This window comes from Pan troglodytes, chromosome 1 (assembly GCF_028858775.2).
Source record: "Pan troglodytes isolate AG18354 chromosome 1, NHGRI_mPanTro3-v2.0_pri, whole genome shotgun sequence".
In the NCBI taxonomy this organism is placed as follows: Eukaryota; Metazoa; Chordata; class Mammalia; order Primates; family Hominidae; genus Pan; species Pan troglodytes.
In genome coordinates, this window is record NC_072398.2 from 139300261 (window position 1) to 139328244 (window position 27984).

Genomic DNA, 27984 nt, shown 5'->3' on the forward strand with positions numbered 1-27984 from the left:
CCTCTAACAGGCATCGGCTTGCTGCGGTTTCTCTCTGCCTGTGGTTTGCCCTTTAACCCAGCAGGCTACAAAGATGAAAAGCAAACACAACGTTAAAGAAAAGAGCTAGGGAAGAGGGCAGGGGGAAACAGGGCAGAATTTCCTTGCAGCCCTGACATCTTGCCTTGTTTCTGTGCCCATCCCCTTGTCTGGTTACACAGTCCCTTCCAGAGCTGCCTTGCTTGGGGGCTGTGCTCAGTCTTGAGACTTTTAGGCCAGATGACTCTTGAGTTTTGCTTTGATGTTGTAATTTCTTTGAAAAGAAATCTTAATTTTAGGCAAAAAGGACATTGGAGAATGGATTCTTTAAAATTAAATTACCATCTTTCGAAGTGAAGTTTTAACCCTTCTCAAGATAAGGGGTTGTCCCTGAAATTTCTGCTTGCTTCTGCTGATGATGCTAGTGGGAAGTCAGGATTGGCAGGACCCCATCTTGTGAAACCAATACCTTAAATCCTCGGGGCAATAAATTCAGCTCTGAAGAAGTGTCAGACTCTTATGGGTAGGGATTATGTGGAATGAAGTACATAATTTGTATTAGTGTAATAGTAAAGTTAGAGGAATTTGCCTCCTGCTCTTATTGAGATAACATCGGCATGGTTCCTACAGGGATAGGAAGCCCAGCCAAGAAAGGCAAAGGCTTAGGAGGAAGCTATTGGCCATGTACAAAGCCTGCAGTGTCATTCACCCTGGGATTCAAAGGTATCACATTGAAAATAAATTGTCTAGAATGGAGCTGAGTTATCAGTGAGTAGTTAAAAATAATCAAAGCTACCATTTCCTGAATTCTAACAACATACTAGGAAGTAAGTGCTTTATTTATTAATTTAGTTAGTCATCATAACAATCCCATGAAGGAGGTAGAATCATTATCTCTACTTTATAGATCAGGCATGGAGCTTTAAGTAAGTTGCCCAAAATTATATTGCTTAGAAAAGGCAGGTGGGGGATTTGAACTCAGGTAGGCTATGGGGGCCCCGCACTTTCCACTATGCTGTACTGTAGTCTGCTTCTAGGACAAACCAAGCATGCTCTTACCTCAGGACCTTTGCACTCACTATTCCCACTGCCTGGGAGGTTTTTCCTTTAGATATTGTCATAGCTTTGTCTCTTACCTCTGTGCTTAAATGTTACCTTGTCTGGGAGGCCCTCTCTGACCACCCTGTCTAAAATAGCATCCCTCCTGTCATCACTCTCTCTCCTTAACCTGCTTTATTTTCCTTTCCTAGGTCTTCTCATGCCTTGACATATTATTTATTTGTTGTCTTATCTGTCCCCACCTTTAGAAGGTAACCTGTGTGAAAACAGGAGTGTGTTTAATTTGCTGCTATGTGCCCACCTCCCTGAACAGTGCCCAGGACAGGGTAGGTGCTAATAAATGTTTGTTGAGTGAATGAATGAAGTAAACTAAAACTGCTGATCAAGGCCTGCCAGCCTGGTTTCAGAACAAAATAATTTGTCCCTTGTGCCAGATCTCATCAGACTACCCACCACCAGAAAGTGAGTGTCCATGCAGGGCCTGGTTGATGTCTACAGTGGCTTAGTAATAGGCACAGTCCCTATCTTTTTTTTGAAAGTCAGCTGTTTCTGGAGGATCTCTTGTTTGTAGTAGTTAAGAGCATGGGCGTGGAATTAGACAGACCTAGGTTTAAGTCCTGGTGCCAGGATTTATAAGCTGGTGACTTGGGGTTGCTTAGCATCTTTTTTTTTTTTTTGGTGACAGAGCAGAGTCCCACTCTGTTGCCCAGGCTGGAGTGCAGTGGTGCCATTGTAGCTCACTTGCAGCCTTGAACTTCTGGGCTCTAGTGATCCCCCTGCCTCAGCCTTCCAAGTAGCTAGGACTATTGGCATGCGCCACCATGCCTGGCTAATATTTGTGTTTGTATTTATTTATTTATTTATTTTCAGAAACTCCTGATATTCAAATTATTTTTATTTTTTCTATGTTTCCCAGGCTGGTCATGAACTCCTGGCTTCAAGGGAGCCTTTGGCCTCTGCCTCCCAAAGTGCTGGGATTATAGGTGTGAACCACTGTACCCAGCCTTACTTAGCATCTTGAAGCCTCACCTTTCTCACTACAAAATGGAGTAAAGGGCATCTGTCTCCTTGTATTGTTGAGAAGATTAAATGAGAAATTGTGATATACATGATAGGTGTTCAGTAGATGATAACTGAGACATTTTGTGGGTTCAGAAGAAAGCAGAGATGTCAGCTTCTGACAGGAAGGGGAATAAGGTATAGACACTTGATCAACCACAGAATAATTACAAAGCAGCATGTGGACAAGTCTTGGCTTTGTAACTAAGTAGCTGTGTAAAGCTGGGCCAGTCGTTGAGCCTTTCTAATTTTTGGTTTGCTAATCTGTAAAATTAAAGGGTCGGAGTAGATACTACCTGTTTTAGCATTCCAAGTTGGCTCTGACTAGAAGATAACATGGAACAAATTATACACAAAATGTTAAATGACAGAATGTTCACAGTAGGATGGGATTAATCAGAAGTCTCTTTTGGAATGAGGTGAGGACTATTGGTAGAGTTCTTGGACTTTGAGGAATAGCATAAAGATGGCAGATTGTGATAAAATGGTTAGATCTGACAAAATTCAGGTTTTTTGTGTGCTTACATTGTTGGGAAGATACTGCATTTAAATAATTTTTGTTTACGTAAGTTATATATTAAAATAGCTAATGTAGTATTAATATTCTATTTATTCTTATGTTGCCAAGTTGAATATTTTTCTTGGATAACACTTTTCTGTTTTGTGAAGTTATTCCTGCTAGCCTTTACATAATTATGCATTTCAGATTTCCACAAGTGTGTTTGAAGTCTCATTTTCTAGAAGGGATTCAGGATTATTAGTCTATGTAATGACAATTATAGTATGATATAGAATAAAAGATTTTCTTGTTTAATTTCTTCATATTAGAAATGAGGGAAGTAGGACGCAGAAGGTCTGAGCTGGTAAAAACATGCTGATGGTCGCACTCCTGCCTCCTTTTCCTTTGAGGATGCCTGAGGTTCTTATACACAACTCTTATTTGTTATTGAGAAATGTTCTAATTTATCATCCTGCTGTACTATTTTTTCTTTTTTCTTTTGTTTGAGACGGACTCTCGCTCTGTTGCCTAGGCTGGAATGCAGTGGCGTGATCTCAGCTCACTGTAACCTCTGCCTGCCGAGTTCAAGCGGTTCTCCTGCCTCAGCCTCCCGAGTAGCTGAGATTACAGGCATGTGCCACTACACCTGGCTAATTCTGTATTTCTTGTAGAGATGTGATTTCACTATGTTGGCCAGGTTGGTCTAGAACTCCTGACCTCAAGTGATCTGCCCACCTTGGCCTACCAAAGTGCTGTGATTACAGGTGTGAGCTACCACTCCCGGCCTGTACTATTTTTATTGTAGTGTGCACAGTAGTATTTATACCTGTAGTCCACTGTGGTACCCTCATTAGATGCCCGCTGTCAGCCAAGTGTAGGTAGACTGTGATCCGCCTTGCTGGAATTAAGACAGTGGGAAAGCCATACTTGGAAGGAAATAATTACATAATAATTACAACCTGAAGGGTTGTACTGCGTTCTAGGTGTCCAAGTTTAATTTGGTCCAAGGGAATCAGAGGAGGCTTTCTTCAAGAAGTAAGGCTTTTGCTGAGACCTGAAGATGTTAGAAAGTGACCATCCTAGGGACCATGGAGGGATGTTGAGTTCCGATATAGTGAACATCACTTTTGGAAGGTGAGGACTTGGCCCTTTTGTGGGACTGAATTGACACTAGTGTGGCTGGAATGTGCAGAAGATGAGCTTGGACTAACTAGACGGTGGTTGGTGGCCATGTGAAGTTTTGCTGTTTATCTGGACGGCAGTGGGCAACCATTGAAGAGTTTTAATTCTTAGTGTTTCACATGCCTGGGCTCTAAACCACCACACCCGGTGCACTTTTAAATTTTTTGTAGAGACAGCGTTTCACTATGTTGTCCAGGCTATCAAAAGCTTTTTTCAATGGCCAGGTGCTTGCTAGGGCCTGAGGGAGGATGACTGTTGTCCTGAGAATATTCTGATGTGCTGAATTTTGCTCGAATAATTACAGCTTTATGATTTAAACCTTTTTGATGACAGCTGATTCCTCATTCTAGGTAGCTTGGTTGGTTTGGTGGCAGTGCCAGACCAAGTTCCACAGCCCCCAGCTAAACCCCTGCAGCTAATTGGGAATCATCAAATAGAATCGAGAAGGGCCCTGCAGCCAGATCCCTGTAACTTATACCAGAAATGTTGAGGCAATGGCTTCACCACCATTTGGACAGTTTTGCTACATTATGAGTGTCTTTAGAACCCATACCTTGTATGGAATTTGGAATCATTTTTTTGTGATGGAGGGAATTTTTGAAATTCTAGATGATAAAGTCTAATCTCAAAAATAATACAAAATTTGCTATAAACAACTATTTCTGTTGCCTTGCTACTAGTAGTTTGCTTATTTTCTTTTTGGAAGTCTAGGTATATTTTAACCATAAAAATACCAGTGACTATTATTTATTTAAAATAGACAGTGTGGGGCCGAGCACAGTGGTTCACACCTGTAATTCCAGCACATTGTGAGGCTGAGGTGGGTTGATCACCTGAGGTCAGGAGCTCGAGACCAGCTGGGCCAACATGGCGAAACCCTGTCTCTACTAAAAATACAAAAATTAGCCAGGCGTGGTGGCACATGCCTGTAATCCTAGCTATTTGGGAGGCTGAGACAAGAGAATTGCTTGAACCCAAAGGCAGAGGTTGCAGTGAGCTGACATCGTGCCACTGCACTCCAGCCTGGGTGGCAGAGTGAGACTCCATCTCAAAAAAGAAAGAATAAAATAAAATAGACTGTATGGGCCAGGTATTGTTTTAGGTACCATGCCTATATTCTGTCTTATATTATAATCAAAATATTGCTACCATTTTACAGATGAGGGCGTGGTAGGGGCTAAATGACTTTTCCAATGTAACATAGCTGGGTAAGCCAGGTTTTGAACCCCCAAAGACAGTTCTTTATTAATTCTAGCTTAAAAGCAGACACCCTTATAAATGAAAAGGTACAGAAACCTTTGGATGCAAAAATCTTAAATGTGAAAAGGTGGTTCTTAGAGTATTGCAAGGGTGGGTGAAAAAGCCATCCTAGTTTGTGAGTTTGAATAAAACATGGTCTTTTCCAACTTTGTGAAATGTGTCAACACCCACCCTCCCTTTTTCCTGTATTTTGCTTGGGAGTGAGGTGTGTTGTGCTTGGGATAGATGGAAGGGCTCTTAAGGACGGACTGAAGTTCGGCCCCAAGGAAACCAAGGCTGCTGGGGCCAGATTTGTTGATCATGCTCCCAGCCAGGAATGAGGGTGGGCCTGCTCTGGAGGGACAGCCCACCTCACCTCTGAAGGCAGCCGGCACAGAACAGGCAGAGTGGAGTCAGGCTTCTCTGCTCTCCTCGTACCCTCTGTGGGTACTGCTTCCCCCGTGCCTACCAGTGCAGGTGGTTCCAGAGTAATCTTCCTCCTTTCTTTTCCTGCCACTGGCAGCCACAGAATGTTGGGACTAATTAATCTGATACCTCAGGATAATAAATCTCTTTGGTAGAAACAGCTTGCTAATGGTAAATGATAGTTTTAATACTATACATGCACAATCTCATTTGATTCTTGCAACAACTCTGTGATGTAGCTAAGTTTCGTCTGTTACACTCTTTACAAAGGAGGAAACTGAGGCTCCATTCTGATCTAAACCTCCATCCTTTCTTGTCTGACATGCTGTGAGAATCTCAACTGATTGTCCAGGCACTCTGGCCTCCCTTCAGTCTGTTCTCTGTACAGCGTGAGGGAAATCTTTAATAATCCCATCTGATCACGCTATTCCCTGTTTAAACCCCTCCTTGAACTTATTCCTCTTCTCTTTCCCTTTCAGCTCTGCAGCTCTCCTCCCTCCTGTAATGCTTCCTCTGCCTGCAGTGTCATTCATCACCTGACTTTTAAAATCTTCGCTTATCCTCAGGTTGCGTATACTTTTCCTTTAGAACTCTGATTATATCGTGTAATTACATGTTTGTGATTATTGTCTGTTTATCTCACCAGCTTTTAAGCCCACAAGGGCAAAAAACATGTCTCCTTGGCCACTGCTTAGCAGAGTAAGCAATAAAGATTTGTTGAAAGGAGAAACTCAGGAAATTAAATGTCTTGTGAGAAGTAGTAAATGATATTTTTACTAGGATATAAGCTCCCTGAGGGCAGGATTTTTGGCGTCTTTTTTTCATTGCTATATCCCTGGCATCTTGAACAGTGCCTGGCATATAGCAGTAATATTTATTGAATATCAGTTGTGCTTGGTTGTGATTCCAAAGATTTCTTATCCAAATCTAGAACTTTTTCTCTCATTGTGCCAAATCTATCTGAAGATGGGGATTAGTTTAGTTCTGATTCTGAATCAACTCATGGATGTAGCCAGGCCATGTTAGCCATCTAAGGGGAAGCTACTAATTTTTTCTTACTAGTTCTTAGCCTATTGCCAGACATCCATTTTGCCACAGCTTTTCTCTTAGATAGAGCAAGATTTCTCTCCTCACCTTAGGGAATATTGTACCCAACCAGATCCTTTTGAATATTGGTTTAGAACGTGATGGTTTTGAGGATTCATTTGGATGGGATTTTTTCAGCTAATCTTGGTCTTTACCTGTGCACTCTGTTGGGTCATGAGGGCATGTGGGGCAGTATGCTCAGTTTAATGGACTCAGAAATAAACCCAGGGGATCTCTGAAATTAGCAGAATTAGCAGCACATTTATTTGCTTTTTTTTTTAAAACCCATTAAGTTCTAAGAATTTTCTTTTTTTTTTTTTTTTGGGAGACGGAGTCTCGCTCTGTCGCCCAGGCTGGAGTGCAGTGGCGCGATCTCAGCTCACTGCAAGCTCCGCCTCCTGGGTTCACGCCATTCTTCTGTCTCAGCCTCCCGAGTAGCTGGGACTACAGGTGCCTGCCACCGCGCCCGGCTAATTTTTTGTATTTTTAGTAGAAATGGGGTTTCACCATGTTAGCCAAGATGGTCTCGATCTCCTGACCTCGTGATCCACCCGCCTCGGCCTCCCAAAGTGCTGGGATTACAGGCGTGAGCCACCGCGCCCGGCCAAGTTCTCAGAATTTTCTTATGTTCATTGATGAATACTAAGTGTTCTTCAGTTCATCAAAGTTCACCTACCTTTTAAATGGAACATGTTGCTTTGAAATGTGGGGAAAATGACTATTATTCCAAATTGCTCTTTCATGATCTCAGAGTACCCTATTTATATTTCTACTTTTTTTAAATAAATACTTTAAGTTCTAGGGTACATGTGCACAATGTGCAGGTTTGTTACATAGGTATACATTAGGTATACATGTGCCATGTTGGTTTGCTGAAACCATTAACTCATCATTTACATTAGGGATTTCTACTTTTTTTTTTTTTTAAGTGAAAGCAAGTTTATTAAGAAAGTAAAGGAATAAAGGAATGGCTACTCCATAGACAGAACCTATATTTCTTTCTTTCTTTTTTTTTTTTTTTTTTTTGAGATGGAGTCTCTGTTGCCCAGGCTGGAGTGCAGTGGCATAATCTCGGCTCATTGCAATCTCCCTCTCCTGGGTTCAAGTGATTCTCCTGCCTCAGCCTCCCGAGTAGCTGGGATTACAGGCACGTACCACCACGCCTGGCTAACTTTTGTATTTTTAGTTGAGCTGGAGTTTCGCCAGGTTGGCCAGGCTGGTCTTGAACTCCTGACCTCAGGTGTTCTGCCCAGCTCGGCCTCCCAAAGTGCTGGGATTACAGGCATGAGCCACTGTGCCCAGCCAGAACCCATATTTCTAAAGAATGCATTTAGTTCATAAAGTCCAGAGATTCTTTGAGGTCAAAAAGTCAGGATTGGGAGTCCCTGATGTTTGCAGTCAGTGTGGTAGAACCTCACAGAAGAAAGAGGAGTTTGTATTTCGTTAGTTTTATCAAAGCTACAACTTTTTGGAAGCCTTCAGTCCATCCAGCATTCCAGGGAACTGATTCCTAAGTCGGGTGTTAAGGCACTGAGGTGTACAAGTTGTGGCCAAAACTGGAGTTCAGCTGAATGAGAATGACACACTTCCCTTTTGCTTCTCCTCTGCCTTGGGAGCCTTTCACCACACTGGGGAGATTAGACAAAAACCTTCTGCAGTTTATTTTCTTTTTGAACAAGTTACATTATGGAGAGACTTTTAAGCTAAAAGAAGAAAAGCTCCCTTTTTGTTACAAACAGCAGTGTGTAGTTTCAACTTGTCCAGGACTTCCTCAGAGATGTTTTAAGATCCGGTGTAAACTTGCTGTGGTTTGCCTTTGGGCATCAAACTGTTTAGCTTGGCTCTATTATATCTGTAATTGCTGCATTTTAATAATTGCCCAATATTCTTGTCAGCAATTTGCAGCCTATATTTTTAATGGAACCATTTGCCTTTCTTTTCCACAGGTTTGTTCAGACCTGGTTTAAGCCCCTGGATTAACGCAGCACAGACCCTCAGACCCACTGCAGCTGTGGGCAGGGTGACGCAAGCTCATTAAATATTCCCACAAGCCTCGTGCCGCTTACAGTTTATGTGCTTCATAAAATCCTCTGGGAAGTCATCTTCTCTTGAGATCTCCTTACAGGGATTTGCTGTAGTGATACAGTACAGTAATTGTAGCTAACATTTATTTGGTTGGTTGTTATGTGCTAGGGACTGTTCTAAGCATTGTGTATGTATATTAACTAACTGAATCCTCACAACAGCCTACCATACATTTCCTACCACAGGATATGTTCATTCAAGAAGAGTAAGCTGCCTAACATCACCATTTGGTAAGGGGCAGAGTGGATTCACACCCAGGCAGATTTTTAATCTTTATCATAATCCATATGCTATTCATACTAGGATTTTAATCACTATCGTATATCAAGATTGAACCATAGTGTCTCCTGCCTATGTAATAATTTAGTTTCAAGACATATCTAAGAAATTCTTTTTGAAATTGGAACTTTACTGTTGTTATTTCTGGATAGGTAATACTTGCACATGGTATTAATACAAAACCCAGAAGGGAATTCAGTGAAAAGGCTTCTGCTCCCTCCCACCCCTGTCCTGCAGTCACCCTATTTCCCCCATTCTCATAGGTAATGTTACAATTGCAAAGAGCCATTTTAAATATCTCTCTTTGTCACTTGATGCAATAAATTAAGACCATTTAATTAAAAACTCATTTAAAATAATTTTTTTTGTACTGTATCTACAAGCACCCACATTGGCTTTGTCTCTGAAGGTAGCTATGGGCAACTCCTGTTGCGTGATATTTCCTGAGTGAGGATAACAAGGCCACAACCCCCAGGTGTGTGAGATGGCTCCCGGAAATGCCACCATTCTGCCTTTTCCAGGGCTTAGATCAGGGAGGGTCTTTGCACTTTTACCCATAACTTTTATTCTTGAGAAGGAACCATGCCTGGAGCATAGTAAATGCTCAGTACATGTTTGTTAATTGAACTTCTGTGAGTTGTGCCAGGGTCAGGGATAGAGGGCTGGAGAAATATACTTTGGAGTGTCCAAATCAGTAACCATTAGGGCCATGTGAGGAATATTCAAGTTAGGCAAACCACCACAAAACTCTCATTGAAGACTCTGGATAGGAAAAGATTAGAAAGAACCTTCTAGATCCTTGAGTCCAGTAACCAGATAGTCTCAGATGGGCTGAGAGACAGGGAAGACTTTTTTCCTGTTAAAATGTTGGCAAACAGTTGAAATAAGAACCTTGCCTTTTTATGTTTCTTTATTTTTTTCAGATTGATTCCCAGCACAACTTAATTTGATCCTTGTGATAACCCTGTTATTATAACATTAGATTGAGTCTCTAATCAGAGCTGGTTTTGTTTTCTTGCTGGCACTAGGGTTGCATGTATCAAGTGTTATTGATTACTTTGGTACCACAACTTAACTGGTGGTGTTATATTTCAGGTGCACCTTGATTTTCTTCTGTAGTTCTGAAAATTCTCTATAAAACCAAAGATTTAAAATGTCAAAAACAGAGCCGGGCGTGGTGGCTCACGCCTGTAATCCCAGCACTTTGGGAGGCCGAGGTGGGCAGATCACGAGGTCAGGAGTTCAAGACCAGCCTGGCCAACATGGTGAAACCCCATCTCTACTAAAAATACAAAAATTAGCCAGGCGTAGTGGCGCATGTCTGTAGTCCCAGCTACTTGGGAGGCTGAGGCAGGAGAATCGTTTGAACCCAGGAGGCAGAGGTTGCAGTGAGCCAAGACTGCGCCACTGTGCTCCAGCTTGGCGACAGAGACTCTATCTCAAAAAAAAAAAAAAAAAAGCCAATAACAAATATGTCATTTGCAAAAGTATTTGCTATAAAAATCTTTATTAGGTAGTCACTGCCCTCAGTCTAGTTTGCTTGAGTGCTATTTGGCATCTTTTAAGATAAATTTCTTACATTACGCTTTTCAGAAATTCTCCGTTTAACTTTAGTGTCTGTTTATGAAGTTTCTTCATTAAGTTTTCTTATTGAAATTTGTTTTACAGGCAGTTTGAAAATTGCAAGGAGGGACTTTAAGACTACTTCTGATTTGCAAAGATTGTCTGTGCTCTGAGCAGGCTGAAGTGACTGGACGAGACGCACTGTTGGAGAAATAAAAATGACTTCCCATTATGTGATTGCCATCTTTGCCCTGATGAGCTCCTGTTTAGCCACTGCAGGTAAGTTGCATAATATAAATTGCATATTTGTTACATATTTTTGGATATATTTTGTCCCAGTCTCTTTAGTTCAGAAGAATTTAGGCCATGTGATGTTCATGAAGAACTTGAATATTTATGTTCTTTAGGGAAATAAAATATTTGACTACTATATAGATGCATAATACATTGGTCTGTGCTATATTTTACTAGGTTGGTGCTGGCATTGTCATGTTAGTGACGCAGATACCTAACTAACCTTGGTGGAGGAAGGTAGAGAACAAATACGCTAATGAATAATCCTACTTAATTTTGTTACATGCATAGATTGTTTATATATATATTTTGAGATGAAGTTTCTACCCAGGCTGGAGTGCAGAGGCATAATCATGGCTTACTGTAGGCTCTACCTCCTAGGCTTAAGTGATCCTCCCACCTCAGCCTCCTAACTAGTTGGAACTACAGGCGTGTGCCACCATGCCCAGCTAATGTTTTATTTTTTGTAGAGCTAGGGTCTCCTATGTTGCTCAGGCTGGTTTCAAACTCCTGACCTCAAGTGATCCTCTCTTCTTGGCCTCCTAGCATGCTGGTATTACAGGTATGTGCCACTGCGCCCGACCTGTATTTACATTTTTGTCCCTGAATAAGGATTTCAAGAAAACATTTTTGTCCTTTATTAGCAAATAAATAGATCTTCTAGATTGAGGTGACACTCTTGACATAGGCTGCTTGGGAGGTATTTAGTTTTGCCTATTTCACATATTTCAATATGTAACCTTTTTTTTTGGAGACAGAATCTTGCTCTGTCGCCCAGGCTGGAGTACAATGGCCTGATCTCGGCTCACTGCAACCTCCCCCTTTCGGGTTCAAGCAATTCTCGTGCCTCAGCCTCCCAAGTAGCTGGGACTGCAGATGCCTGCCACTACACGTGGATAATATTTGTATTTTTAATAGAGACAGGGTTTCACCATTTTGGCCATGCTGGTCTTGAACTCCTGACCTCAGGTGATCCGCCTACCTTGGTCTCCCAAAGTGCTGGGATTACTAACTTTTTAAAAAGTAGAGAAATACACTGAGCTTCCTGGAGGCCAAATGAGATTGGAGATGAAAAGATGCAAATGACTTGGAACATTGTTGCTTAACTAAGAGTATCGGATCTCCCACACCACCATCTTAGTGTGCTTACTGTGAGGGGTTACTTAGTAAATTTGGAAGCTTAATTTGCTCTATTTTATTATAATTTCCATTGTGTCTATTCTGTAATGAGCTACATAAAACTAATTTGTTGGACCAGTTCTGGAAACTGGCAGGTCTCAGCAAGAAAAGCATTGACTCGAAAAGTGATTAGCTGCTTGGTTTTGGCTGTTGAATTGCACATACAGATGAGAGTGATAGTAATGATCATCTATTGAGTGGGCACTATATCCAGGCACTGGGCTAAACAATTAAAGAATGTAAAAATGAATAAGGATATTCTTAATGAGCTCACTTAATCACAACTTGGAGGTAGAATTAATTTGGCATTTTATAAATGATGAAATGAGATATGGAGAGATTAGGTAACTTGCGTAGTGTCACGTAGCTGGAAAGTGGAAGAGCCAGATTTTACATTCAGATTTTACATCTATGCTCTTCACCTCTGTGTTACACTGAAGAAACCAGATCTCCCTTAAGACTCCAGTAGACTCAGATCTGGGGTTGTGTGCAGACGTAGACTAAGCGAGAGTCAGCTGGCAGAAACTGGTTTATGGATTGGAAAGTAGAATGTTCCTCTCATTGCAAATATCTTTTTTTTTTTTTGAGATGGAGTCTCCCTCTGTTGCCCAGGCTGGAGTGCACTGGTGTGATCTCGGCTCACTGCAACCTCTGTCTCCTGGGTTCAAGCGATTCTCCTGCCTCAGCCTTCCGAGTAGCTGGGACTACAGGCGTGTGCCACCATGCCTGGCTAATTTTTTGTATTTTTAGTAGAGACGAGGTTTCACCATGTTAGCCAGGCTGGTCTCGATCTCCTGGCCTCAGCCTCCCAAAATGCTGGGATTACAGGCGTGAGCCACTTCCCCTGGCTGTAAATATCTTGAAAGAAAGTTGCTAGGCCTTTTTTGTTGTTGTTGTTTTTTGAATGCCAGTTTATGAATTTCAACTGCCCATTCTCTATTTTTGTCTATCAGCAGTTTCATTTTGTCTCATTATTGAAGTGCTATTTGCCTTTTAGCCTGTGTATTAAAATGGAATTGACTTAAAATCTTATCGAAAAGTAGTAGAAATGCGCCCCCCCACCCCCACCTCCCAAAAAAAAAAGAGAGAGAGAAAGAGGGAGAGAAGCGGCTTGATGGAAAATATGCTGTTTTGATGACAAGATGTCTAGTCTCACCTTGTGGGTTTGAGGCTGGGCTTTCTGCCTTCATTGATGCCTGGGTCAGACTGAAAAACACAACTGAAGAAGGCACTTTATGGGAAAGGAGTGAGTTCAATGGCCCTGTCCAGCCTTGATGAACTTGATAGTGAATCAGTTTTGCTTCAGATCTTCCTTTCCTATTTGAAGCCTTTGGGAAAATATACACACAAGTATATATATATTTGAGTTGAATACACACTCAAAGCTTTGCTGAGGTGGAAGGGACGGTAGAGTTACAGATTTTTTTTTTGTTTTTTTGATACAGAGTCTCGCTCTGTGTGTCACCCAGGCTGGAGTGCAGTGGTGCCATCTCGGCTCACTGCAACCTCTGCCTCCTGGTTCAAGCGATTCTCCTGCCTCAGCCTCCTGAGTAGCTGGGATTACAGGCATGCACCACCATATCCAGCTAATTTTTGTATTTTTAGTAGAGATGGGGTTTTGTCATGTTGGCCAGGCTGGTCTCGAACTCCTGACCTCAAGTGATCCACCCCCTTCAGCCTCTGAAAACACTGGGATTACAGGTGTGAGCCACCACCCCTGGATGAATTACAGATTTTATAATAGCATGAGGCAACTGATAAATAGCACAGAGGTATGGATGCCTTTTTGGTGTAGAAGTTTGTTGGTTGTTTCCCTTTTGCACAACATAATAGATCAAATGAATGAAGAAGAGGGAAATTTTGTTTTTTTTTTTTTTTTTGAGACAGAGTCTCACTCGCCCAGGCTACAGTGCAGTGGCACAATCTTGGCTCATTGTAACCTCCATCTCCTGGGTTCAAGCAATTCTCCTGCCTCAACCTCCCGAGTAGATGGGACTACAGGCACACGCTGCCACGCCCAGCTAATTTTTTGTATTTTAGTAGAGATGGGGTTTCATTGTGTTGCCCAGGCTGGTCGTGAACTCCTGAGATCAGGCAATGCGCCTGCCTCGGCCTCCCAAAGTGCTGGGATTACAGGTGTGAGCCACTGCGCTTGGCTGCAAAAAAAATTTTTTATATGCTAATATCTGATATTTTTCTCTGTAGGCCCAGCGTACTTTACAAAATGGTTTTTTGGGCATTCTGGATGAGCTGAATTTAGCTCATCTGGGTAGTTATAACAATGATGAATATTTCAAATAATTACTGTGTGTCAGGCCCCAAAGTTCTTTACATGTATTATCTCATTTCATCCTCATAAATACTCTAAGAAATATAGATACTTTGATAATCCATAGTTTATAAGTGAGGAAATGGAAGCACAGAGAGGTCAAATAACTTTCTTAAGGTCACACAGCTAATAAATGGCAGGTGGAACTATAAACCTACTTAGTCCAGGTCTGGAGATTGAGCCTTTAGGCCTCTCTACTATATTGATTTGAAGGGCGTTTGTTGGGAAAGAATGGTAATAGGTTTTGAGCCATTTATGTCCTCCTGAAACATTAAATCATTTATTCACTGATCCCTGCTGAGTACAAAGCACAGTAATAGTCACTTAGGGATATACATGCAAAGAAATGTAAGATTCATTCCCACCCTATTTTTTTTTACTTTTGGAGAGATGGGATCTTGCTGTGTTGTCCAGGTTGACCTTGAACTCTTGACCTCAAGTGATCCTCCCACCTCAGCCTCTCAAAGCACTGGGATTAAAGGCGTGAGCCACTGTGCCCAGCCATATTCATCCCTTCTTTTGAGTTGCTTGTACTTTATTTAGGCTTATAAAATATAACCATATAACCAAATAATGAATGTGTAGTGAAAGCCAAGTAAAACCCAAAGACCTCAGAGGGGTCACGAGGGGAAGCCCTGTGGGTCAGAGTAGCCAGGGACGGCTATGTGGAAGCTCTAGATCTTGAACTCTGTCTTGAAGACTGGGCAGAATCTAGGAAGAAGGAGGCACTGAGTTCACCAGGTGGGAAAACCTGGCCTAGCACGGAATGTGGCATTTAGGTGCTTAATTTTTTTTTTTTTTTTTTTAAATAAATGGATGACCTGGAGAGCTGGTGTGGAAATGTAGCAGGAGGTCTATTTGGAAAGAAGGATGGAGTAGATTATGAAAGTTCTTAAATATCATAATGAGGCTTGTGGATTTTATTCTGTGGTTTGGATGCTCTCTTCTTCCATCCCTTGGAGCCAAAGGCATGCACTGTTTAATCTTGGAATTCAAACGGTGGCCTCAAACAGTGAGGCTGAGTATGTAGCCTCATTAGCTTCAGACCCAGCAGTGCTTGGCTCACAGGCTGTCATTTATCAAGGGCTTGATCTCTGCCAGCTAATTTATTTAAGACAACTCTATGAGATGGGTATTATTATTATCATCACCTCCATTTTACAAACAAGGAAATTGGGACTCAGTTTGGTTAATAATTTGTACAAAGTCCTGGAACTAATAAGTGGCAGAGTTGAGACTTGAACCTGGCAGTTTGGCTCTAGAATCCAGCCCATCAACCACTAGATCCTTCTCTAGGGAGGAGACCCTGTGTGTGGGATGAATAAACCTCTTCTTGATTGATTAAATACCAGGTGAGTAGCTACCAGTGTGACATCCTGGAACCAGATTAAGCCCCTTTGGCCTCAGAAGAGACAGACATAGGTCATCAGAGCAGAAGGACCCTCAAGTAGTGGGCCTTCTTTATTCATATTCTGACTTAACCAAAGTGGCCTTAAAGCTGTAAATCGGTGGGAAGGTGTGGAGGTCTGGCAGCAGAGGGGTGAAGGTTGTCAAAGCCCTCCTTTTGGTTATGTGGCCAGAGGAGGGGCAGAGCACAAGGGAGCATGTAAATTGAGCCCAAGTTAGAATAATAGGAGCCTGCTTGTTCCAGCTCCATGGGTTTGTCTGGGCCTTCAGTGAAAACCTTTCTTTCCTTCTCTGCTTGTGATAGAGAGTGAATGAAGGCAGTCGGGGCCGGGTGGGTTGGGGGATATCCATGTCCCAGTGTTAGTGTTGTTCTGACAAAACTCATGCTTTCGGCTGGGCGCGGTGGCTCACGCCTGTAATCCCAGCACTTTGGGAGGCCGAGGTGGGCAGATTACGAGGTCAGGAGATCGAGACCATCCTGGCTAACATGGTGAAACCCCGTCTCTACTAAAAGTACAAAAACAAAATTAGCCACGCGCGGTGGCGGACGCCTGTAGTCCCAGCTACTGGGGAGGCTGAGGCAGAAGAATGGTGTGAACCCGGGAGGCGGAGCTTGCAGCGAGCCGAGATCGCGCCACTGCACTCCAGCCTGGGCGACAGAGCCAAACTCCGTCTCAAAAAACAAAAAACTCATGCTTTCCCTCCCCTCCCTCGTTCCTTCGTTATCATATAGCACTGTTGAGGATGGAGGGTGGACTGTGCTCTTGGTGAACACGAGCTGTGTAAGGACCATAATGCCTCCTGATTAGAAATTAGCTTAGGTGATTTACTTGGGTTAAAAAAAAAAAGAGAGAGAATAAATACAAGAGATTTATTGGGGTTAAAAACAAAAAAGAAAAAAAAAAAGAAATTCTAAGGTTATTTATTGGCCTCTTAGATCCTGTAAGCTACCTAATGTAAGAAAAGTGGGAAGTTTAAAAAATAAGTGCTTGATACTATGGGCTTAAGTCTAAGTTTTGCTTTAAAAACTCGTCTATACTTGTGTTATAACATTAATATTATTGAAAATATCTGCTTTCCAGGCTGAAGTGATTCATTTATTATTCTAGTTCTGCTTTCCTCCTTTGTAATTTGTGATAATTGTGCTTTTCTTTTTAATACAAGAAATGGATAAAAATAAAAACTTGAAAAGGCAAAAACAAAAACAAAAAGAAAAAAACCTCCCAACTGTTCTACACATCTTTAAAAGATATTAGCTGCTGCCTCTGAGGCTTGCCAACATTAGGCAGGGCTATGTTTCCAGGAGTTTTAGTAATAAGAAAAAGAGGCACGCATGGAGAATTCAGGGAAATCAGTTTTATTGGAAGGGCTGGAGTTATCGCTGGCCCCTTGTGCCAGGTCAGAGGGGTGCCGCTGAGGTGAGCTCTGGAGCAGTGCTGCTGGTATTGATGCCAGTGGGCTATTGGTGGAATGGCTAACTTCTTCATTCCACTGTCTCAATTCAGTACCCAGATGTATCCTTTTGGAAACTCGCCTGCAACCTGTGCACAGATTTCTATTGAGAAACACATTTCTTTTCCTCTCTACTGGATGTACCTGGAATTCCAGGTAGAGTCCACAGGAAAATCGAGATGCTTTTAGTCTGAGCTATTTTCCTGCTCAGAAAGCTCTGAACTCTTTGTGTCTGTGGGAGAGCAAGCTGAGATACCAGCTGGTTAATACTTGGTCTGGAATGGTACAAGCTGGCAGCCTTGAGTAGAGGCTAATAATACCATATTGTATTTGTAATCTTAAAAATGTTTTTATAACAAGTATTTCATTTGATCCTCACACCAGCCTCTGGGGGTAGGCAGGCACTATTTTCTTCATTTCTAGAATGAGAATAATAGGGCTTAGAGAAAGTAAGTGATTTAGAAAGATAATTCAAGTCTTGGTTGGACCAGAACTTAGACATGCTTTTGCAGACAAACTGCACCAACAAATCCTGTGGCCTTTTTGGTATAGTGCACCCTTAGCACCTCTTGACAAATAAAAATTGTATATATTTATGGTGTACACCATGATGTTTTTATACATGTCTACATTGTGGTGAGTAAATCAAGCTTTTTAACATATGCATTACCTCACACACTTATCATTTTTCGTGGTGAGAACACTTAAAATATACTCTCTTAACAATTTTCATGTGTAAAATATATTATTTTTTTCACATTTTTATAGGGGGCTGTAGGAAGGGGGCCTCCTCACTGTCGAGTGAGGTGGTCACAGTTTCTTTGGCAGCTCCAAGCTGGGCACTGGGGGTCCTGGAGGTGGCTCTGCATGTCAGCATGTTCCTACCACCTTGGAAGGGCACTAGATAGTTTCAGGGCATCACCTGGTTGGTCATGATGTTGTACTTGGTAGGGGCTGAGTATTGGCCCCCATGGTGAAGGACATGACTGGCACCAGCTCCATGGCCCAGGCATTTTTGAGGAAGGCATGAGTCCTAGAGGGGTAGGTGAGGGGGGGGGGGTCACCTCTACAGGGGTCATGGCCATCTTAGGCTCAGTGGTGGCAGTGGCTACTATAATACCTTGTTATTAACTGTAGTCACCATGGTGTACAGTCAATCTCTTGAACTTATTCCTCCTGTCTAATTGAAATTTTGTATATTTGACCAACATCTCCTCAGTCCTTCCACCCCCACTCCCCAGCCTCTGGTAACCACCATTTTACTGTTTCTATGAGTTTGACTTTTTTTTTGGGAGGGGGTGGGATGGAGTCTCACTGTGTCACCCAGGCTGGAGTGCAGTAGCATGATCTCAGCTCACTGCAACCTCCGCCTCCCGGGTTCGAGTGATTCTCCTCCCTTGGCCTCCTGACTGGGACTATAGGCATGCGTGCGCCACACCTGGCCAATTTTTGTTATTTTTAGTAGAGATGGGGTTTCACCATATTGGCCACGCTGGTCTCGAACTCCTGACCTTGTGATCTGCCCCCCTTGGCCTCCAAAAGTTCTGGGATTACAGGCCTGAGCCACCGCTCCCGGCCATGAGTTTGGCTTTTTAAGATTCCGCATATAAGTTTGATCATATATGATATTTGTCGCTCTGTGCCTGGCTTATTTCTCTGAGCATAATGTCCTCCATGTTCATCTGTGTTGTTGCAAATGACAGGATTTCCTTCTTTTTTAAGGCTGTATAGTATTCCACTGTGTATATATACCACATTTTCATTATTCAATTTATTCATTTATCCTGTACTTGAAAGAGAAATCTTGGATGTGAGTTAACGGCCTGTGAACCTCAGAGGTGGTTCTGCCATAGTTATCTCCTGTCTGCCAAACGAGTGATCAAAGGCTGTAATACTCATAAGGGCAGGAAGGCTGGAGGGTGCTGGCAGGGGACTGCCACCAGGGAATGTAAGGATAGAAGATGGATAGGCTCAAAGGTTCAAAGCAAACTGAAAAAAAGCCCCCTCCCCTTTTTTTCTTCTTCTTCTTCTTTTTTTTTTTTTTTTTTTTGCCAACCCTCAGGTCTTAGAACACAGCTAGTTGATTTGGTCTGTGATTATTATTGTTTTTAGCTGATTATTTTATCTTATTTTTATTTTATTTGTTTTTTTGAGATGGAGTCTCACTCTGTTGCCTGCGCTGGAGTGCAGTGGTGCGATCGTGGCTCACTGCAGCCTCGACCTCCCAGGTTCAAGCCATTTTACCCCCACAGCCCCCCAAGTAGCTGGGACTACGGGTGCACGCCACTATGCCTGGCTAATTTTTGTGTTTTTTTTCTGTAGAGATGGGGTTCCGCCATGTTGCCCAGGCTGGTTTGGAACTCTTGAGCTCAAGTGGTCCACCCGTATCGGCCTCCCAAAGTGCTACGATTACAGGTGTGAGCCATCATGCCTGGCCTTTAGCTGGTTATTTTAACCAGTTTTGTGTTTAATTCTGCTTTTTGATACACAAGGAAAGGATATTGTCAAATGTGATACCAGTTATCACCAGAGTGCCAAACTTTATTTTAAAGAGCAAATAACTGCTATTAAAAGACCTAGAGTGGCATGGTGGTGGCTGCCTGTAATCCCAGCTACTCGAGAGGCTGAGGCAGGAGAACCACTTGAACCTGGGAGGCGGAGGTTGCGGTGAGCCGAGATGGCGCCACTGCACTCCAGCCTGGGCAACAAGAGCAAAACTAGGTCTCAAAAATAAAAGAAAGACCCAGAGTGGATAGGGTAGCCTGCATTTTAGAGTGTATTCCCTTTGAGGATATTGTGCACAGCCAAGTGTGATGAAGCACCTCCCCACCTACCTTCTCCATTAGATTTTTCTACAGAAACAGCATGTGCGTGCATGCATGTGCAAACACAACACACACATACACGCGCACACACACACATACACACACACGGGAGTTGAGGCAGTAGTTGAGAGAAAGGTGAGTTCATTTCTCAAAGATTCCCTTGCCCTGTATGGACCTGTGTGTGTGTGGAGGTGGGGTGGATAGCCTAATGCAAGGCCTTTTACTTTTTTTTTTTCCCTGAGACGGGGTCTCACTCTGTTGCCCAGGCTGGAGTGCAGTGGCACGGTAGCTCACTGCAGCCTTGGCCTCCTGGGCTCAAACGATCCTCCCACCTCAGCCTCTTGAGTAGCTGGAACTACAGGCACATGCCACCACACCTGGCTAAGTTTTGTATTTTTTGTAGAGACAAGGTTTCGCCATGTTTTCCAAGCTGGTCTCAAACTCTTGAGCTAAGCAATCCACCTGCCTTGGCCTCCCAAAGTGCTAGGATTACAGGCGTGAGCCACTGTACCTGGCCCTTTTTATCATTTTCAAGGAGAGTTTACTAATAGCTAGTTGGGCAACTGAATGTGCATATAGTGGAGGGGAGGATGTTTACCAAGAATGAGTAAGATTATTGCTAGATGTGATGTTAGCCAAGTCAAGAGAATCCAGGTTTCTCTTTGCTTTGCATCCTTATTGTAGGCTGTATAATTGCCACCCAGCTTTCTGGATTTCTGATTGATTGGGATTATTTTAGGACAGCAGTGATGGTGTGTTTTACAGTGATCAACATTTCCATCAAGACACAGCTTTATCTGTATGTGCCTACACAGCTCTTTAATTGCTAAAAGCTTACCCTTGCACACGGTTGTGTATATAGGAAATTAGACTTTCTCAGCTTGTTTGCTTTGGTAATTAATCCAACTCTGGGGGTATCTTTATCACCCCATAGAGCTTCGAGCTCTGAGCACACTGATTTTGGAAGTGATGTAGGAGCAGGGAGTGTTCTGGGAAGTGTTCCGGGAAGCGTGCCAGCAAGAGGCCTTCCTTTAGGACTGACCCTGCTCAGCACCGAGGCGCATGATTGGCCCATCCCGCACCACATCCATGGCAGCCACTGACTTTCATTTTCTTTAAAACGATCTCTGCCAGAATGGCCTAAAAAACATTTATCCTGAACTTCAATCTAGTCATATTTTTGTTTTCTGAGAGGGCACTGTCAATCAGGTGGAATTCTAGAGGGCTGAAAAATGCCATAGCTCTTGGAACTTTCCTTCCAAGGAGTAGGCAGCAGGTGCTCTGGGGACTGAAGCCCAGCTATTCCCCTGCCCTCCCTTGCCAGCTCTTAAACATCTTTAAAAAAATCTACAGTGTAATGTGGAAAATTTTACTACCTTCAAAGGGAAATGTTGATTTAAAAAATTATTTTAAAGTTACTCTGTTTGTTGGCAATGAGGGGAACCATATATGGCAAAAGGAAAAGGTCTTGATAAAATTGCTCTGTGTTCTTTGTTTTGCTTCCTTTTGTCCTCATATGCCTGAGTAACTGTGTCCTAGTCCAGAAGATTGACCAGGGCCATCTGAGTAACACCTCCCTTCCTTCCTACTCTCCTACTCCACCCATGAGGATACACAGGTAGCATAGGCCTCAAAGGAGGGCAGAGGTTCAGCCTCTGGAGTCAGCCCCTGCTCTGCATTTTTTTTTTTTTTTTTTTTTTGAGACCGGGTCTTGCTCTGTCACCCAGGCTGGAGTGCAGTAGTGCAGTCTTGGCTCACTGCAGCCTCAACCTCCCAGGCTCAAGAGATCTTCCTGCCTCAGCCTCCTATGTAGGTGGGACTACAGGCACGTGGCACCACACCTGGCTAATTTTGTGATCTTTTATAGAGATGACATCTCACTGTGTTGCCTAGGCTGGTCTCAAACTTCTGGCCTCAAGTGATCTGCCCACCTTAGCCTCCCAAAGTGCCAGGATTACAGGCGTGAGCCACCACGCCTGGCCTCCCTGCTGTGTTGTTTTCATCATTGACCCCGCTGGACTGCTACAGCATTTTCCTGTGATGAACTTTTCCAGTGGGATGCACCTGTGCATGACAATTATGTTGTTAAATTGCTGAAAGTTAAAGTTATAATACTACATGGTGAAGCAAAATGCTCTATAGCTCCTGCCCGCCCTTATCTTTTCCTTTTGAGTTAATTAGAGGACAGAACCACTTATTTTGCCTTTTCTTTATACTTTTAAATAACTACTATGTTTTAGATGAAGACTTGTAGTCTGGTCAACATTAAGTACCTCCTAAGATTCAGGTACTTTGCTAGCTTCTGAGGCACAGAAAAGGGAGAGACTTTGGGGTTAGTGCAAATAATGAGTTTTTTCATTTTTTTTTCTTTCTTTCTTTTTTTTTTGAGAAGGAGTCTTGCTCTGTTGCCCAGGCTGGAGTGCAGTGACGCGATCTCAGCTCACTGCAAGCTCTGCCTCCCAGGTTCACGCATTCTCCTGCCTCAGCCTCCCGAGTAGCTGGGACTACAGGCACCCGCCACCATGCCCGGCTAATTTTTTGTATTTTTAGCAGAGACGGGGTTTCACCGTGTTAGCCAGGATGGTCTCAATCTCCTGACCTCGTGATCCGCCCGCCTCGGCCTCCCAAAGTGCTGGGATTACAGGCGTGAGCCACCTCGCCGGCCTTTTCATTTTTTTCTAATACAGTTAACTTTCCTAAAGTGTTGATTGATTGATTTAACAAGGATTTACTGAGTACCTATTGTATTTCAGACACTATTCCAAGTGTTGGAGAGATAGTAGTAAACAAAACAGATACAAATCCTTGTCCTTATGAAGCATGTCTCTAGTGGAGAGAGACCAGAAACAAACAAAATGCATATTTCAGCAGGTTCGTTGAATAAAAAGCAAAGAGGTTGGGGATTGTTAGCGGGGATTGCAATTTGAAGTAAGGTGATTAGGAAGGGCTTCACTAGGAACATTGAGCAAAGGTTTGGAGGAGGTGAGCTAAGTGGATATCCGGGGAAAGAGCATTCCAGGAAAAGCAAGTGCAGAGGCCCTGTGGTGGAAGTTTGCTTGCAGTGCTCAGGTAATAGCAGGTGGGCCAGGTGCCTGCTGGAATGGGAAGTCAGAGAGTTAACTGAGGGGTGGGAGAGGGTGCGGGTGTGTATAGCCCAAGGCATTGTAGGCCATCATAAGGTTCTCACTCTGAATCACACTGAGCCATTGGAGAGTTTGAGCAGAGGAATGATATGATCTGAAGGATGTCTTAACCGGACCACTCTGGCTGCTGGGTTAAGAATAGGCTGTTGGGCAAAGGTGGATTTGGAGATACTGGCAAGAGATAATGGTGACCAGGACTCCTTATTAGAAGGAAGGACCCTTGGGAGTCATATGCTTAGGAAATTAAGAATGATGCTTTTGTAATTTTTTCCCCAACCTATTCCTTTTGAGGAGGAAAGTGGATAAAGATGTATTTCTCACATCAGTGGAATACTGTGCCATAGCCTAATATTAAAGATAATTACATCTATAGAACTGAAAAAGCTGAGTCTTAAAACACAAAACAACCTCCCCAAACCATCTAAAGAAAATCTCTTTGTGTTGTGAATGAATGTCCTTGAAAAATCATCGTCTTAATAGCCTAAACCCTCTTTTCCTTGCTTACTTACCCTCCTGATTTCCAAGTCTTGTTCTTTTCATTTCTCAGGGGGCCTGGTTTTCAGGATCATGAGTTTTGAGGGTCTTACCACCTTTTGCAGAAGTGCTTCTTACAGTGTTGTAAATTACAGTTTCGAAGAAATACAGTTGCATCCAGCTTTACATAGTAAATGTTTCTGAGTTGTAGGTCAACCTATTTTTATAAGTTAAACTACATATTAAATGTGAGCAAGGAGCATGATACAGCAGATTTTTTTTCTATAAAGAAAATAATCACTTTTAAATATATTTTATAATAAGGATATTCATAGTGGTTTTGCCAGAGGTGAGTGGTTTTGCCAGAGGTGGAATATACCATCTTGTTTATGGAATAGGAAGTTTTGCTTTTGGAGTTTGAGGTTATAAACAAATATTAGGCCAGTGCTTTCTTATATGCATGAGAATCACCCAGGGATCTTGTTAAAATGCAGATTCTGTTTTAGTAGGCCTTGATGGGTCAAAGACTGTAGATTTTTAACAGGCTCATAAGATGCTGATGCCGTTAGTCTGAGGACCACATTTGACAGCATAGGTCATCTGTTTTCTCAATGCACAAATTGTAACACAGAAACTGCAAACACCTAGACAATTTCTTAGTGCCATAAAAGGGAGCTTGATTTTAGCATGCCTTTACAACAGCTACCTTGAACACCTTTGGTAAACTTGTTTGGGTCAGAGGGATCCATGTGCTGGAGAGGAAATTGGTTTGAGGCAGTGAGTTCCACAGATGCCTTTAGCTCTCTGACTGTAAGTGTGGTGCACCTGCAGAAACCAGGTGCATCTTTATTAGCTGGGGCTACACCTTGACATAATCCTAACAGTTGTTAAAGAAGGAATTCTTCCCACCCCCACCATTTCTTCCTTTTATGTGCCTCTTTTGCCTTGTCTCATTTCTTGCCTTGTGACTTAGTAGACCAAGGTAGGAGATTCGTGTTGGGTCACTGAGGGTGGGGTCATTGGTCCCGGAACCTGTGGCCAAGGGACTCTTCGGTAATGAGAGGTGATATGGGCTGAGTGGATAAAAGGGGGACTTTAGGTGGGTTAGCGAGGGTGTCTCTGGAGTTAGGGACTAAAATTTAAAAGTTGGGTATACCTCATTTCTGCTAGCAGGGCTCTAATTTTCTAGCTCAGGTTTCCCCATTGACTTCCTACTTTATTCTTTTTTTTTTTTTTTTTTGAGATGGAGTTTTGCTCTTGTTGCCCAGGCTGGAGTGCAATGGCGTGATCTCGGCTCACTGCAACCTCCGCCTACTGGGTTCAAGCGATTCTCCTGCCTCAGCCTCCCGAGTAGCTGGGATTACAGGCATGCACTACCACGCCTGGCTAATTTTGTATTTTTAGTAGGAATGGGGTTTCTCCATGTTGCTCAGGCTGGTCTCGAACTCCCAACCTCAGGTGATCTGCCTGCCTCAGCCTCCCAAAGTGCTGGGATTACAGGCATGAGCCACCGCGCCCGGCCCTACTTTATTCTTATAATCACACTCCAGGCTAGAGCTTTTAAAAAATTAACATTTTTTAGAAGGGAAAAATTTCTGTAAGTTGTAATTGATGTTTATTAAGCACCCTGACACCATATTTATTATAAGTGGGGATAAGACTGAGAATATTTAAGCTCTGTGCCTGAAAAGTTGTGTTTTAAACTAACTTTTATTTGTTTACACTGCCATTGAGTAGTTTATAAGGTTTTCTGATTTGCTTTCTCTGGCCTCATCACTGTTTTTGGAGAGGCAGCGTACAACCTACGTACAGCTCTGGAGCTCACCGCAAGACTCAGGTGGTGGTCATTCTGCTTTTGAAATTGAACCAGAAAAGTCCTGAGGAATGTAACAATATTTTTTCTTTTTGCCCCCCTGCTAGCTTTTTTCTAGCCCTCCCAAAAATGTGTTTATGTTGCTGTCCATGCATGTGGAGCAGTCTGGAATTCTGTGTGACATTAGATAGTGAAAAAAATAGATTTCCCACGTGACTGAGGTTATGGGAGTGAGAAATCTTGGATTATGCAAGGACTCTTTGATTGGAAGAAGGACATTTTGAGATGAGATTTATTTTAAGATATAGTAAAAAAAAAACCTAGTATACAACTTTTTGTTTTTTTCTAAACTAATCCTTTTCGGGGGTGACAGGATGGGGTGTGGACTAGAAGCAATACCAAACTTTTAAGTATCAAATCTTCACTCAGAAGAAAAAAAATGTCTTCAGGGTGAAAGAATAGCTCGAATGCGAAAAGCCTGATAGTTATATAATTTGAGAGTAGGGTCTGGCATATTATAGAGGACTCCGAGAGCCTGATCCAAGCAGCCTGCCATTTTCATCACCCCAGGATTATCTGTAAGGACAACTTTACTGTCTGTCACCTGCCAGGTCTCAGCCTGGCCCTTGTGAGTGCCAGGAAGTTTGTGTCCTCTGTTTTGCCAAGCTTAATTAGCTCTAGAAATACCCTATCAAAGGCTGTCTGGCAGTGTTCCATTAATGGTATGGGGTGAATTCAAAAGCACTAATTAATTGTTAGATTATTTGCAAAGCCCATGCTGAAAAACCTAATGCCTGCAGGAGAAAGTTGGCAGAGAGACGGTACAGAGATTAGCTTGGACCTTACCCGGCTCAATTGCGTTTTGGAATTGGGCCAAGAGGGGAGTTGCTTTTCTTTTTGGAGAAGTGCTTGTGGCTATATTGTTTTCTAAACTGCCAGTGTACTGCTCTAGGCTCTCCGTGAGGGAGCTCATAAGGACACTTGCAGACCTAGAGAGCCCAGAGAGCATCTTCAAGAGGTTTTGTTTATTTTTGTTTTGTGAGAGAAACACAATTGTTTAACTTTCATTAACTAAATAAATTCTTCCCAAGGGCCTCTTCTTAAATAGAGGAAAAGGAACTCTAGTTTGTTGTGTAACAATTCAGGTTTTAAGTGTTAAATGTTCAAAGGAGCCAGGATCAGGGCTTTAAATAGTTTTTTCTTCTTAAAATAAAACAAGTCAGGTTCCTCATGTCCTCTGTTTAGGTGGCCCAGGTCAGCAAAAAGTGAACTTTCCAACTGCTACTGCAGTTGGAAGATGCTGTTTAAAAAAATCTTCATTTGAAATCAAGTGCATGCCAATTTAAGGTCAGGGTATACTACATGCAGGAAAGGAAGAAACAGGTAAACAGGTTTGCATTATTTTGCTACATTTGACATATAGAATGATAACACCTATAATTAACTCAGCTTGACAAATTGTAGACAAATAATAGAAGTCCCTGTCCCTTATAGATGAGAGAGATTTGAGGCTTTTGGAGCCAAGTGCCAGTTTCTGTTGACTCTGAAGGCAACGGAGACAGCTGAAGATCAAAGCATAGAAGGATATTTCAGACTTATCTAAAAGCCAATTGAGTGTTATATAAGGGAGCTGTGTGTAGCTCTGTTTGAAAACATCCATCCAGAAATCTTCCAGTTCCTGAGCCTGGCCCTGCCTCCTGTTGACAGGCCTCAGCGTCTTTTTCTTGTCCTTTTGGGCTTGAGCAACATGTGAGTAAGTACTTACGTACAAATCCCAGACCAAATCTTACTTTATTAACATGATTCAGAAGAAAAGAATTCTGATGAAAAATTTCAGAGGACTGTGCCGAAACATTTCGTGATGTTGTCAGATCTCCCTGAACTCAGGAAAGGCCCCCAAAAATCTATTATTTCTGTTTATTACTCAACTTGGAAAAAGCTTACAAGAATGCCTCAGGAGAGTATGCACTGGTTGAGGAATTTATTCCTGAGTGTACAGCATCCCCTATGTTTACTCTGTGTGAGGCGGGCTATCCTGAAACCCTGGGCAACCTGCCTGCTCCTCAGCCAGCAGGTCTAGAGTAGCAGCTTAGTATTTTTAACCCTTTCTGTCATATGACTCCCAGCCAACTTTTTGAGTTGATAGAAACACAGATCTGAGAGCTATGAGGAATTATGAAAGCCTTTGTACTGACGAAAGACTATGATTTTTCTTTGCTGCTTTATTATGGTTAAAAGGTCTCATGATGCTTTTATTTTGGAGAGGTAATTCTGTAAAACAAGACCTACTTGTGTATCCCAGTTAGGTTGTGAGATATCATGAATAACGTTACAACTGATAGTTAAATTGAAGACTTTAAATGATTTTCCTCAAAAAGATAAAACTAAATTCAAGGTTATTCTAAAATAAGTATGGTTATTTGCATTTAAAAATATTTCAAAGGGAGAAAGAGAAGTTAGGATTACAAGTGATAGAATGAAAAGTGCTCATAATTTGTTGCCTGTAGTATCTGTTTTGCTATTCATGAACATGGTACACCCATTCATTTGTTTAGGTTTTCCTTAATTTCTTT

The 27984-nt window shown here is 42.4% G+C and overlaps 1 protein-coding gene across 7 annotated transcripts in view; it reads left to right on the plus strand.

Annotated features, from left to right (window-relative positions):
- The window catches only part of TGFBR3 (transforming growth factor beta receptor 3), a 205384-nt gene that overhangs the window by 13311 nt on the left and 164089 nt on the right, over window positions 1-27984 (plus strand). For all 7 annotated transcript variants that reach the window (XM_016922373.3, XM_513555.9, XM_009425129.5 and 4 more), the window contains exon 2: window positions 10601-10774. In XM_016922373.3, coding sequence (XP_016777862.3) covers window positions 10714-10774 — 61 coding nt within the window. In that variant the 5' untranslated portion in view covers window positions 10601-10713. The remainder of the gene's footprint in view (window positions 1-10600; window positions 10775-27984) is intronic.